The sequence below is a fragment of the Neolamprologus brichardi genome, chromosome 3, assembly GCF_056152115.1.
Source record: "Neolamprologus brichardi isolate AB-2024 chromosome 3, ASM5615211v1, whole genome shotgun sequence".
Classification (NCBI taxonomy): Eukaryota; Metazoa; Chordata; class Actinopteri; order Cichliformes; family Cichlidae; genus Neolamprologus; species Neolamprologus brichardi.
Window position 1 is genome coordinate 59,816,353 of NC_142106.1, and position 13,228 is coordinate 59,829,580.

General features: G+C 39.5%; 2 protein-coding genes across 19 annotated transcripts in view; both read right to left on the reverse strand.

Annotated features, from left to right (window-relative positions):
* LOC118453432 (protein NLRC3-like) overlaps positions 1-13,228 on the reverse strand; it is an 815,502-nt gene that overhangs the window by 324,620 nt on the left and 477,654 nt on the right. Inside the window, exon 3 of one of the 18 annotated variants that reach the window (XM_087837952.1) lies at positions 3,266-3,280. The exons of 16 other annotated variants lie outside the window; for them this stretch is intronic. In XM_087837952.1, coding sequence (XP_087694078.1) covers positions 3,266-3,280 — 15 coding nt within the window. Of the gene's footprint in view, positions 1-3,265; positions 3,281-12,637; positions 12,654-13,228 lie in introns of all 18 variants that reach the window. One more of the 18 variants, XM_087837968.1, reaches the window with a different exon arrangement.
* Positions 8,132-10,656, reverse strand: LOC148105989 (uncharacterized). The gene is made up of 7 exons (XM_087838015.1): positions 10,543-10,656; positions 10,344-10,437; positions 10,148-10,259; positions 9,847-10,073; positions 9,586-9,751; positions 9,359-9,486; positions 8,132-9,250 (listed from the first exon to the last, which is right to left on the reverse strand). The coding sequence occupies exons 1-7, from the start codon at positions 10,581-10,583 to the stop codon at positions 8,933-8,935; spliced, it is 1,086 nt and encodes a 361-aa protein (XP_087694141.1). The 5' UTR covers positions 10,584-10,656; the 3' UTR covers positions 8,132-8,932.

Sequence of the window (13,228 nt, forward strand, 5' to 3'; positions counted from 1 at the left end):
TGTAAACCACGTGGGAGCTTTAAACATTAATGTGTTTTCAAATTAAAAGCAGCACTTCCTGTTTCCATGGAGGAAATGTAAACCACGTGGGAGCTTTAAACATTAATGTGTTTTCAAATTAAAAGCAGCACTTCCTGTTTCCATGGAGGAAATGTAAAACACGTGGGAGCTTTAAACATTAATGTGTTTTCAAATTAAAAGCAGCACTTCCTGTTTCCATGGAGGAAATGTAAACCACGTGGAAGCTTTAAACATTAATGTGTTTTCAAATTAAAAGCAGCACTTCCTGTTTCCATGGAGGAAATGTGAACCACGTGGGAGCTTTAAACATTAATGTGTATTCAAATTAAAAGCAGCACTTCCTGTTTCCATGGAGGAAATGTAAACCACGTGGAAGCTTTAAACATTAATGTGTTTTCAAATTAAAAGCAGCACTTCCTGTTTCCATGGAGGAAATGTAAACCACGTGGGAGCTTTAAACATTAATGTGTTTTCAAATTAAAAGCAGCACTTCCTGTTTCCATGGAGGAAATGTAAACCACGTGGGAGCTTTAAACATTAATGTGTTTTCAAATTAAAAGCAGCACTTCCTGTTTCCATGGAGGAAATGTAAACCACGTGGGAGCTTTAAACATTAATGTGTTTTCAAATTAAAAGCAGCACTTCCTGTTTCCATGGAGGAAATGTAAACCACGTGGGAGCTTTAAACATTAATGTGTTTTCAAATTAAAAGCAGCACTTCCTGTTTCCATGGAGGAAATGTAAACCACGTGGGAGCTTTAAACATTAATGTGATGCTGTTGACGTCTCATTTTCAGACAAATAGAAGAAAGGAAGTGTGAGGTCTGAGGTCTGGTCCTTCTAATAAAGATGCATTTCCTCCAGTATAGCCATGAACTCGTGGGGCTGAATGATCACATGTTATCACAGTGATCATGAGGCTCAATGTAAAAAGTTCAAATAGACTGAAACACTGTAGATAAAGGTCAGAGGTCACGTTGATGCCTTCATGTTTGACCACAGAACGGTCAGTCTGTGTAACAGACTCAGTGATCAGTGCTGTGGGTCCAGGTCAGATGTTGGATCTCTGATTCTTTCACGTCCATGTTAAACAGCTGCTGCGATGAACTGTGACTGTTAGCAGTAATTAAATATGTCTGCACACTGTGAGAGAGCCGTCCTCCATCAGTGAGGCTGACAAACGCTCACACTGGGAACAGGAAGCAGATTTCTGTCTGACTGTCCTGATGGACAAAGGATGAAATCCTCTGTAACACAGTCAGCCTGTTACAGCCCATAATAACAATGAACACTTATTAAAATATGAAAGGATCACGTTAGATAAAACTGTTTTTAATAACATATGTAAACAGATCCAACAACATTGACACAATTAAGATCAAATCATTAGTTCCAGCTCACATGGACTGGAGTGAGGACACCAGTGACTGAAAGAACCAGTGTTTCCATCAGACTCATGAACATCATCATGTGTTATGTTAGTGTCTCATTCAGCACAGACACATTATTTCTGTTAGGTCCTGTCAGCTGTCAGCACTCTGTACAAGCACGACTGTGAACAACAGACTTCTTTTAAATGTGTCACATAAACATTCAGTGTGGATTTGATCCAGATGTTTCTCCGTATGTAAGTTACTCAGGCATCAAATAGATTTGAAGTCTTTATGATCCTGAGCTGACTTCAAACAAGGAGCTTCTCAGACTAACAGCACGAGCACAAAACTGAAAGGATGAGAAACAAAAGTTTGATTTTAATGCTTCACAGAAAATCTATTTGAATACGCTGGAGACTCATTTAGGTCACTGCTGTTGTTTCACTCAGTGCAGCGTTTCTGAAATGTCTTTGTATTATAGTGAATTTTGAGCTTTGCAGGATACAAAGAAGAAGAAATCAAAGATTACAGCAGGTAGTTGTACAGAGGACGTCAGCTGATGGAGCAGAGGGAGGCCGACTGTGGATGAATGAGGAGGTGAAGGCCTGCAGGCGGGTGGAGACAGAGGAGGTGATGTCACTAATGACTTCAGAGCAGCTTTCTCCTTATTAACATAGTTGTTTGGTCACGTTGTGTTGTAATGAGACACGTACAGTTTGTGGACCCGGGGCTTTGTGTGTTTGTGATCAGTCTTGGTGTTGAGGATTTCTCATGTTCAGCTCCAACAAAGTTGGAGCTAAAACTCTTCCTGTAGCCACGTGTGCTTTGCATTCTGCAGCAAAGTTCTACAGATGTGCAAAGATCTGGGCGAGCAATGAGCTGTGACATCAACATGAACTTTCTGTTTCCTCCAAAAGTCCACAGCACTTCCTGTTGTTGCTCAGACGTGACTGAGAACTCTTTGAAATGACTTAGCGTTAGCTGTATGCTAGCTACACTCTGACTTTCAGCTCAACGTCTTTTGCCACCAGGATGTTTCCCTCAAAGATGCTCGTAGGTGGATCTGACTGTGGCCAATCACCACCTGCGCCGCCCTGATCAGATACCCAGCTGGGATAATGAGCTCGCCAAAGGAGAAGACTGAAAGCACTGACACGAGGAAGGAACGAGTCAGAGGACCAGTGAGTGTCAGCAGAACCACTGTTCAGGACGAGACCACAGACATCAGCCACGACTGACCGTGTACTTAGTGAAAACCTCAGACAGCAGAAAGCAGAGAAAGAGGAGGAGCAAGGAGAGCAGCCATGATGGAAGGACGGGTATGTACCAGCAGCAGATAGAGGAAGTGGCTCTGTAGATATTTATAGTCAGTCCTCATGCATGTGCTGTGCATATAGTAAGTGTCTGTCATGAAGCTGTCATGTGTGCATATCTGTGGTCAGTAAAGCTGATTGTGATTAATAGCTACACCACAGAGTGCCCAAAGAGTTGTTGCATTGTTAGCCTTGTTTAGGGAGGGCTGGGGTTTCTTTGGAGCCCCAATTCATTAAAGTTAGTTCAGCACCGAGTGAAAAGAATCCCTGAAGACTCAGCACAGAAAGTGTGGGACACAAGTTTGCTTTGGAGACATGGACTGAGTTAGAAAACTAGCCAACATGATTTATAACGGACAGTCATCATTAATGATGGAGAACTGAAAGGACATGAAGGCTGCGCTGTTACACTTTTTGATAGCTGGAAACTTTAACTGTCATCAGAAAACATCAAATATTCTGGATCCTCTCTGCAGTGTCTCGTCTTTCCTCTGTGACTTCCGTGGATTTTAGCTCAAAAATGTTTTTAAATGGTTTGTCAGCAAACTGACCTCTGACCTCTACAGTACTGACCTGTACAAAGAGCTGTCAGTCTCAGCTCTTCTCTCCCAGCACTGGTGGAGCAGGTGTAGTCGCTGCTGACAGCCATTGTTGGTTTTCTCAGAGACAGGCGGAGGTCTGCAGTGTTGAGAGCATCAGCTCTCATCGATGTGCGCCGCTGTAACGCTGCTTTTGTCCTCTGAGATCACCAGGTATGAAATCCGAGTACTGACAGGGCAGCAGGACAGATCTTTCCCCCTCATTCACTTCCATGAGCACAGCCAAGGCATGCTGGGAAACTGAGGACACACCAACAGATGTAGAAATGACCTGCATGCTGTGGGTTTGTCTCCTCACAGGTGACCAATTAGCTGCAGAAACCCAAGCCAGGTGTGTGAATACTGACACATGGACTCTTCTTTATAATAACTACACAATAGTGAGCATTAGTATGTAGTTTATTAATGGAACCAAACTGTTCCTGTTATAGCTGACTTTCAGGACCTCCAAGTCTGCACTTATGTTTATGATCAGTTGGAGCCCCTCCTCATTCTTCTTCTTCTTTGGTGCAACCCTGTAAATTTTGGGGTACCCCTTTGGCCCCTCCCCTTTGCTACAATTCCCCTGTGGGAGAGGTCGGTGTCATTTCTTTCCCAACACTGTACAACACACATATAATGTATATTTAGCCACCCTGATGTTTCTGATTGTGTTTTTAGGTCAATTATTGTCATCATTGTGTCTTTGCTAGATGCTGTGAATGTGTAGTACGTGTGTGCCACAAATGTGTTACAGGCACAGTCTATGCTAGCATGAATAGATCTTGCTAGCTTGGAAGTTGTGGTGGGTGGAGCTAACCCTCGTCCCTCCTGTTTGCATTTGGTTGTAGGAGCTGGAGCGAGCAAGTTAATGACTTGGAGCTCTTTGTTTCTTTGACCTTTCATTGTCAGACACAACGTAGGAACACGCCGGTTACATTAAGACAGATTTAAAAGATCTGGATCAATAAGTTCAGAACATCATCAGTGACAGCAGTTTTATATGTCTAAAGTATGACACACAGACAGACCAGTTATTTAGGAGCTGTTATGGTTGTAAATTATAGGTTTATTACTCAGAAAATGATTAATGAAGTATTTAGATAATAATGATGTTTCAGATGATTAACATACAGGATAATTCTGGTTCTATAAATGTTATGAAGTTTGATTTCTCTGAGGTTTCATAAATACTCATCTCTGACTGTAATTTCTGGTAACTGAGACACTTACTAGTTGTTATTGTTAGTTAGTGCTTTTGTCTGATCTCAACGAAGGTGACGATTATTCAGACTTTCAGGAGGTTTTAGATGAAACTGAAAGGCCCTGAAAGAACCAAACACGTCTCAGCTGTGATCACAGCAGAAACAGAAAAACACAAAGTGATCAAACACATACCAAAGCCTACACTGCCATCTAGTGACAGAAACTAGTACTGCTAGACAACCAGGCTGCTTTAAAGCAGGTGATATTTAGGTTGAAAAATAAAAAATAAGTTGATAATAAACATTTGACAAAATCTTTTGGCAGCTAACATCTGGAAGTGAGCTGTTCTTTGGTGGTAATTAACAGTTTATTCTTGTTGGTAATTATGTAATGAAGGGTAGCAGTAAAAGTCACACAAACACAGAAATGTTCCTCCATGGCTGACAACAACAACTACAGACACGTCTGTGACTGCGATGAACACCTGAGTGTAAGACGAGGACTGAATATGATACAGTAACAGTCAAATATGAATGTGTGTAACAGCATGATTATGTATTATACATATATCAGAAATATGTGACATTTTACAGCATGTCAAATCTATCTGAACATGAAACCAGTGTTAAAACCATTTCAGTCTCAGTCAGTGTTACTGAAACATTCATCTCCAACAGCATCACTGACAGACAGTTGGAGCAGCTACAGTCAAATCATTGATCAGTGTTTTTAGAACATTAGCTGCTGTTGCTGCACTAGTGCTGCTGCTCTCTTTCTCTTATTGTAGGTCTTTAGCTAACAACATCAAGTGTCTTCATGTGACTGTTGTCTAATGTTCAAATGTAGATAACACCACCTGCACCACCCTGTTCCACAGCACAGCCCTCTCATGTAGGCTTGGCTGCAGCACATATTAGCAGCTGCAGTGACATCAGCTTTCTGTGCAGCACTAGACAGGAGATCCCGCTCCATAGTGTCATCACATCTACAGACGGTTACATGTTCTCACCTGGTAATAAGAAGCTCCAAGATTAACAGACTGAAGGAAATACAAATGAAAGTTACAGTAAACTGAAATCTTGGAAACACAACATGAAACAGCGTGGGAAATATGTTCATGTTGCATAAAACATGTGTTGCATTACAGATATTTCTATATTTAAGGTGGGATGGGCTCATCCACCCACTCTCACACCATCATATCACCATCCTGGGTTAGTGTCTTGGTCTCAGCTCACAACATCAGCACAGTCTCGGCTTGGCTGAGGTAGTTGAGTGGTTCTTGTTGTCCCTGACAGCTGCAGGGACAGTGCCATCAGCCATGCAGCAGCACAATGACTGCTCAAAGTCAGTGTGGCTCAGTCTACTGTAAACATTGTCCTAAAGTGGTGGCAAAGTGGCTGCAAGCTGCCTGTACATGCACTCCCAGTACGTGCACCTGCAGATGATATCCACAAAGCTCTGAGTGTCACAGAGTGGGCCTGTGCTCAGGTCACTCTGCCCCATTGAATTCTACTGACAGAGTTTTACAAGTGTGAGGAAAGTTATATATACAAGTTGGTGGCTGCACAGTAAAAAACAGAGTGTCAATTTTACACTTAGAGAGTTGATTTTAACTCTGTTTCAGATAACATTTGGTCCCACTCAAAATTAGAGTAAAATTTACTCTATGGCCAGTGTTAACTTTTTAGTGTTAATTCTACTCAGTTTAGTGTCAAAATTAACAACAAAATGTGTAAAAATATTTAACACTGAGGGTTATTCACACTGTTTAGAGTAATATGATTTCACTTTATAGAGTTATTTTTAGTCCAAGTTCACTCTAATGTGTAATAATATTTCATTTTCATTATTTTTTCATATTTATCATATGATGCTATATTTCTAAATGGCTGTGATCTATCCTATATTGTGAAAATAACTACAAACATACAGGTTACAGTAACAGCATTTATTAGCATAACAAACTCTTACAAATGACAGTAGCTATGATGCTCACCAGAGAAAGCAATATGGGACCACAAAGAGAGCGTTGTCATTCACTCCATACGACAATTGTATGTCAAAAGGCCTGGGATAATGCAGGCTGTCAACATGAAAGACAACTAAATCTTGCTTTGTCCTGGTCAACTCATAGGCATGGAAATGTTCTTGAAAGGCTACTGTACATAATGGCAAAGTGAGAAGTACCAGTTTCTCGTGTATTATCAGAACTGACTCAATCTGGTAAAACAGGCATTTCAGACACTGCCACAAATAACCAAATGCGGGCGGTAAACAATACCATTCTGTTTAGCCCAGTTCACTTTCATAACTTGAACTCTATTGGGCAGTTGCATTGCTATTGAAATTCCAGAACCTCCTTTTACCATATCTAAAGACACCATTTTTCCTGGACCAATGTCTAACCGACTAAAGGCTGTTGAAGATTGCCAAATGTATGCCATATAATTCTGCTGTTTTTTGGCCAGCGTTTTGGTGATATTTTTGAATGATTTGAGCTGTTTCTTGAAAAAATTGTGCTTACCTTCATAGCGCATGCACCAACTATGAAGTACAGGCCCTATTTTTTGGATGCAGCGAGGATAATGGATAAGAAAATGGTGCTTTGGTAAAAGTTTTTTCTGGGGATACAACATCTTGAACAGTTTGTGGTGTTCCACAATCAAATGTTTTAAATATACACACATACCTTGAGATAACATAGGAGAAAATACAATATTAACTATCTGTAGTAATAAAAGTAGTAGGCCCCAATGTTGGTCAGTAGAGGTTACCAAATCTCCAAACATGAGGGGAACATTCCTCAGTAAGCACCATGTCTGAATAGCATTCAGTCCCAGATCATTAGACTCTCCACCTAAATTCACAGCCACTGGCCTATTGTTTTTCTCCATGAATCCATAATCAAAACTTTGTATTCTCAAATTCAGTTCTCCCAATGTAAGATGTTGTTCTTTTAAATACAAAAACAATAACTTCAGTTCGTACTGGGCCACTCCTTCCAAAACATCATGCATCACATCAACTGAGAAGTTCTCAGTTGTGTGAAAATATGTCAGTGAATTCAATAAGCATGAACTCTTTACACCAAAAACATAAGGAAGCAATGGATTATTAGACATTTCCTGACAGTGAGCAGTGTGGTTGTCTTTGGTGCGCAACACTATTTTGGGGGAATCTTCAGAGAATTCTGTTTGAAAGTCATCTTTTTCAGCTAAACAAAACCTGCAACAGTACCTTGCACTGAAAGACTCCAACAGACCAAACAAGCTATGTAAGCCTAAATTATCACCAGTGACCTGTACCACACTACCACGAACATAACCACCAAACAGTGGAATCTCAATACCATCGCTCTCTAACACTTTAATGTCTCGAACAATAGGAGCAAGAATTTCACTAAAACCATAACGTTTCAGATCTTGTGCATGAAATAAGGCACAAAGGTGTATGTTGGCCAAAAATGAATTCCATTTGGGAGAGAAGTTTCTTAAGGTAAAATATACTGCACCCAACTCGTGAATACTTCGCTTGGAACCAAGAGGATTTGCAACCTCAAAGTCATCATAGAACATTTGGATCTGAACTGTGTGCTTTTCTGTTGAAAAAAGAGTCTTCAATAGAGATTCATCACAAATATCTCTGAGTCTTGAATCACAAGTGTCGGATTTTTTCAACATTTCTCCAACATGCTGACTCTTAAATATTGATTCCAATGTTGATAATATTGGAACATACATGAATTTATCTTGAACAACTGCCTGATCATATGTTCCAGTCTTTTTATTTCGCCTTGTGTCAAATCTTGAGCCAATTACACATTCAACTGGTTCTACAGTTTCCCACTTGTCTGATAAATATTTTGACCTCTTGTACTCCGAATTAAGAACTGAGAAAGGATTCTCTAACTCATCAAAACATGCTTCAACTTTCTTGCACATTTCTGTTTCTCTTTCATTACTAAATACATGCTTAATGACTGTTTCTTTAGCATGTTGTTGGATATCTTGAACAATCTCTTCCATGGAATTCACTACAGGATTCACTACACTTTGGCCTACACCTGCTGCCTTTAGATCAGAAATAACAGCTGCACAACTATTTACAAGGTCTGCTGAAGATAATTCCCACTCAGCCTCTAAATGTTCAGGCACCACATCATCATTAGCAGCAGTACTTGTGTCCGTAACACTTTGAACTGGTGAAAAATCTAGTTCTGCAGAATCAAATGAACTGCTTACGTGGCATTTGTTCAGGTGCTTTCTAAAGCCAGAAAAACGACTAAAAGAACGTGAGCATCCCACTTGGCCACATTTGAGATATAGTGTCCTGCCAGTACAGAGACCATGAATTACCTTAAGGTGTTTTACAAGGCTGTTTGGTCTACCATGATCACTTTTGCAAAGAAAGCACTTCATTATTTTGATCTCAATGGATACTAACGCACCATTCTTGCTCGCAACTCTGCAACTCTGGGAGTTTCCTTTGTTTCCCCAACATCAATGTTGTAAATGGTTGTTTGCAGAAAAGTGAAAAGGTTGGTCAGGGATGAACTGTAAGACGTATCAAAGACATAATGGGCCTTAAAGAGTTCATCAAGGGCTCCTACTGAACCTGTCGCTTTACATGGAAGTGCATGCTTGTCAATCACAATGAAGAAGGTGTGAATGCTGCTTCTTGTGGGTCCCTGAGCAAGAAGGTAGGGCTGACTGCTTCGGGTGATGTTGTCTAGATGCTGCTGTACACTGGTTCCAGCCTACAACAACACATTAAACAGCAGTATTTAGTGACTATCCCATTAGATTAGATCACCTTACTGTACATTACAATGGCGGTGATGGAATATATATTTTAAATAACATACCTTTAGGAATTTGATGAGGTTATCGACAGCTTGAGATGCAGACATCTTTCCTGGTCTCTTTCGCCCTTGTGCAGATGGCGGTAGCAGATGTAGCAGCAGCAAGATAGCAGACATGTCACTGTCCCAGCCTACAGACGAATAAACAAAGAATTACTCCAAAAATACATTCAATAGACAGAATTACCTATATAACCAACAATGGCAGATAAAAACAGTCAGAGTCATACCATTCTCAACTTCAGTAGCTGACTCAGCATTGCACATCAACTCCAAGAGCTCCGAGGTGGGTACAAGTCCATGACTTTCCTTTACAATCTTTGATTTGAGATCGATGGGCCACCTCTCCAAGAATTTGTTGGCAGTGACCTCATCAAACAGGAAATCTTGTTCTATCTATAATGCAAAAATAGAAGATAAGAGAGGTGTAATGAGTGAAACTGCAAGCTGCATGGAATATTTCAGTGATTCAACAAATGAAGATGTCTTACCAGTCCTGGTGTGTCCAGAAACCGCGGGAAGACTGTGAAGACATCTGCTGCATTCTTATCATCGCTGACCATTGAATGCCGATAAATGAAGGTAGCTTTCATCTTTTCACGGATAGTGTCTTCATCAGCAGAGTGTCTCAAAAGCGCAACAGCTGCTTTTACATCCTCATCTGATAACACTGTCTCAGTGGTGAGTGGTCTGGATCGACCACGGCCTGGCCCGCCAACTTAAGAAAAAACTATTTGATTGACTCCTACCTACAAATTAGATCAGAATCATTTAAATCACAAGTGAACTTACTTTTAGGAGATTTGGAAAGTGAGACACTTCTTTCCTCTGCAGCTTTTCTTTGAATGGTCTTCAACCGCCACGCAAGGTATCCTGAACCGCTCTCTGGATCATAGTAATGTTCCTATGTAATTAAATACAAGCAGAATGTTATCAACATTTCTGAGGGCAACTATGTGTTTAATGTTGCAAGGTCCCCTTTACTTACATATCCATGTTGTGAATATGGGTCTTCCAGATATGGAAACAGAGCAACAATCCCCTGCGCATACATCACTCTTACACTTTTAGGGGGAGATGTCCTAATGTATAAATTCAGTGATGACCGTCACTCAATTGGCATTGAACATCACAATTAAAAATAATACTAAAAATGTTTCTTTATAGACTACATTTATGATTCTTACCCATGTGCTTCTGTCATCTCAGCAGCAAGTATGTTTATCATCTGTCAGAGATTTGGTTTTTGCATACTCTTGTATGATGTGTTCACCACCAGGCTTTGTTGTTAGGATTTTTTCACTCAGCTTAAATAGACATAAAATATGAAGTCAGAAATTTTTTAAACCTTGAGAAAAACTGGAAAATGATTACATAAAAACACTTCACATCAAACATGCAAATTAGGCTAACAATGTTCACTACCCACAGCTTTTGCTTCATAGTTTATATGGCATGGCCTTTTAGGTTGTCTTCCTTCAGTGGTGGCTGCTTCTTCAGGAGGTTCACACATTGTGAAGTTTAGCATGATTGTATCATCAGATGGAGAAGATGATGATGATGATAGAGATACACCTGTGCATTAAGGAACATGACCAAAGCAGAAGCATTAAATTGAACTGTTAATGCTTCAATCTCAACCTTTATATTTAATATAAACATATACGTATGTGAGTGATTACCAAGTTCTTCATTGCTCAGCATGACTCGGAAGGTTACAGGTGACCCCTTCACTATTTCTTCAAACACCTCTGCGTCTACTTCTGTGTCAGACTGGTCAAACACCTTCATATCTAGCTGTCTGCCTTCTGCTATGTTAAATTTTAGGCACACTGAAGTAAGGTAAGAGAAAAGAAATGTTACAGAAATTGTTAAAAAAAAAAAAAGGCCATGCATTTTCTTATTAAATGGTAGAGTAAGGCTATGTCTTCACAAAATATTGATGAGCTGAAGCTTAAGCATATAGGTAATTCTCATTCATTGTTGAAGTAGAAACAATTATCAACTTAGGTAGTTGAGTAAGAATATAATTAAGCTTATAATTAAGCTGGTATATTGACCAGGTAAACATTGTTATCTTGTTTTATCCTGATATTCTAACCTTCTTTCATGAAAGCATCACATGTCAGGTCAGACAGCCTAACATACTTCTGCTCCCCACCAAACAAAACACGCAGCAACATATTCTGTTCACAAAACAAAGAGAAAAAAATAATAAAGGAAAGAGTTTAAGACTGTGGATGTACTTTAGAGCTTTAGTTTCTATACAAAATAGAAGCAGTTAAAAGTTAATATTACTTAGCAGCTACAGTATGAAGAAATAAGTAACAGATTAACTGCTAATAAAGATCCTTTATCAACCAGTGTTACTGCAAATGGACCAAGTGTGACTAACATCTAATATTGTTTAATAACTTTAGTCTACTTATCAAGTATTGGTCAACTTACTGCAATTCGCTTTATTTCTGTGAACAATTAATGTATATTAACATATCATTAACATTGCTGTCAGTTAATTTATACAAAATAATCTAAATTAATTCTAAATTAGTGTATGCCTTTGGCATTTGCTTAAAAGAATATAAATCAGTAGAGTAAACTTTATTGTAATGTCCCACTTTTTCTGATAGTTTCTTCGAAGCTAATTAGCGATTATTAGCTTACTATTAAACGGTCATTTAGTTGCTAAAACTATCCCATTAGACATGTGACAATAATATTATCTAAGCTGCACTTAGAAGAAATACATAGTTAACATGTTTTAGGTTAATCTTAACTCAGTGAGAAGATAACGAACATTTGAACTTTTAGCAACGGTTAGCATGTAGCTACTCGACAATATCATTAAACCTGTGGGTAAATGCTGCTAACATGTCCTCACTCGACATCAGTGCAACTATAAAAAGCTATTTAGTTTAAAAATGACTAAACAATGTTACCAGTATGGGAATGTTAACTTAACTTACCTGACTGTGGCAGCTCTTCGGAGAAAATTCCGCGTGCGTCACAGCTCTCAGACCGCGCGCCTGCGGACTGGTACTAATCAACACTGTGTGGAGTTAAGTCTTCACTCCGTGTCTACAGAACACTGACTTTTAACTCTGACGTTAGAGCTGTTTACTCCTCACAGAGTTGTAAATACTCTCTCTAGGTTAAAATAGGTTTACACTGAAATATTGACACTCCATTTTTTACTGTGCACCTGTGTAAAATCCGAAATTCCCATGGTGTTGTTCAAAATGTGCTCTGGCACAATCATGAGCATCGCTTGCTGCTGAAAACAAGAAGAAAGCCGGTCCTGCTGTGGGCTGAACCATTTGTTAATGGGGGGGGGGGGGGGGACACTATGCAATATATTCAGTTTTAGCATTTATATTCACTGCTGACTGTAACTACGTTCAAACTGTTAATGCGATCTTATTTTAATAAACAACACTGTCACTCTACACCTGAGCCATAGACCACACCCTCCACCTCAATATACACCACAGTTTTCTCTGCTATGGAAATGAGATCAGGAGGAAATCATGATTATTATTATTGAATAAATGCTCACATTAATGTGGGCTTATTTGTTTCATATTAGAAACATTAGTTGAGTGTTTTTAGTATAAAATGGTGAAAGTCCCTCTTTTTGCTCCTCCCCTCACCTGTGGATGGACGGTGCTGTTACCGTGGTGACAGCTTGGATGTGTTTCAGTCCTGCCTGGTTATCACTGCAGGAATCTTTCACATTTATTACAGGTAATAACTCTGATTTTTCTGTGTATTATGAACTAAATGTATCCTGATACACACAGAGATGGATGAGCAGAGGTCACATGATGAAAGAACAAACATGGAGTCTTTGATTTATTTAGATATTTATTGATG

What these genes read in the sequence shown, in the direction of transcription:
- LOC148105989 (XM_087838015.1), bottom strand. Translation starts at nt 10,583, where the DNA reads ATGATAAACATACTTGCTGCTGAGATGACAGAAGCACATGG. An exon ending in TTCTGGACACACCAGGACTG is followed by an intron (nt 9,752 to 9,846) that starts GTAAGACATCTT and finishes TTTGCATTATAG; the next exon opens with ATAGAACAAGATTTCCTGTT. An exon ending in AGCTACTGAAGTTGAGAATG is followed by an intron (nt 9,487 to 9,585) that starts GTATGACTCTGA and finishes ATTCGTCTGTAG; the next exon opens with GCTGGGACAGTGACATGTCT.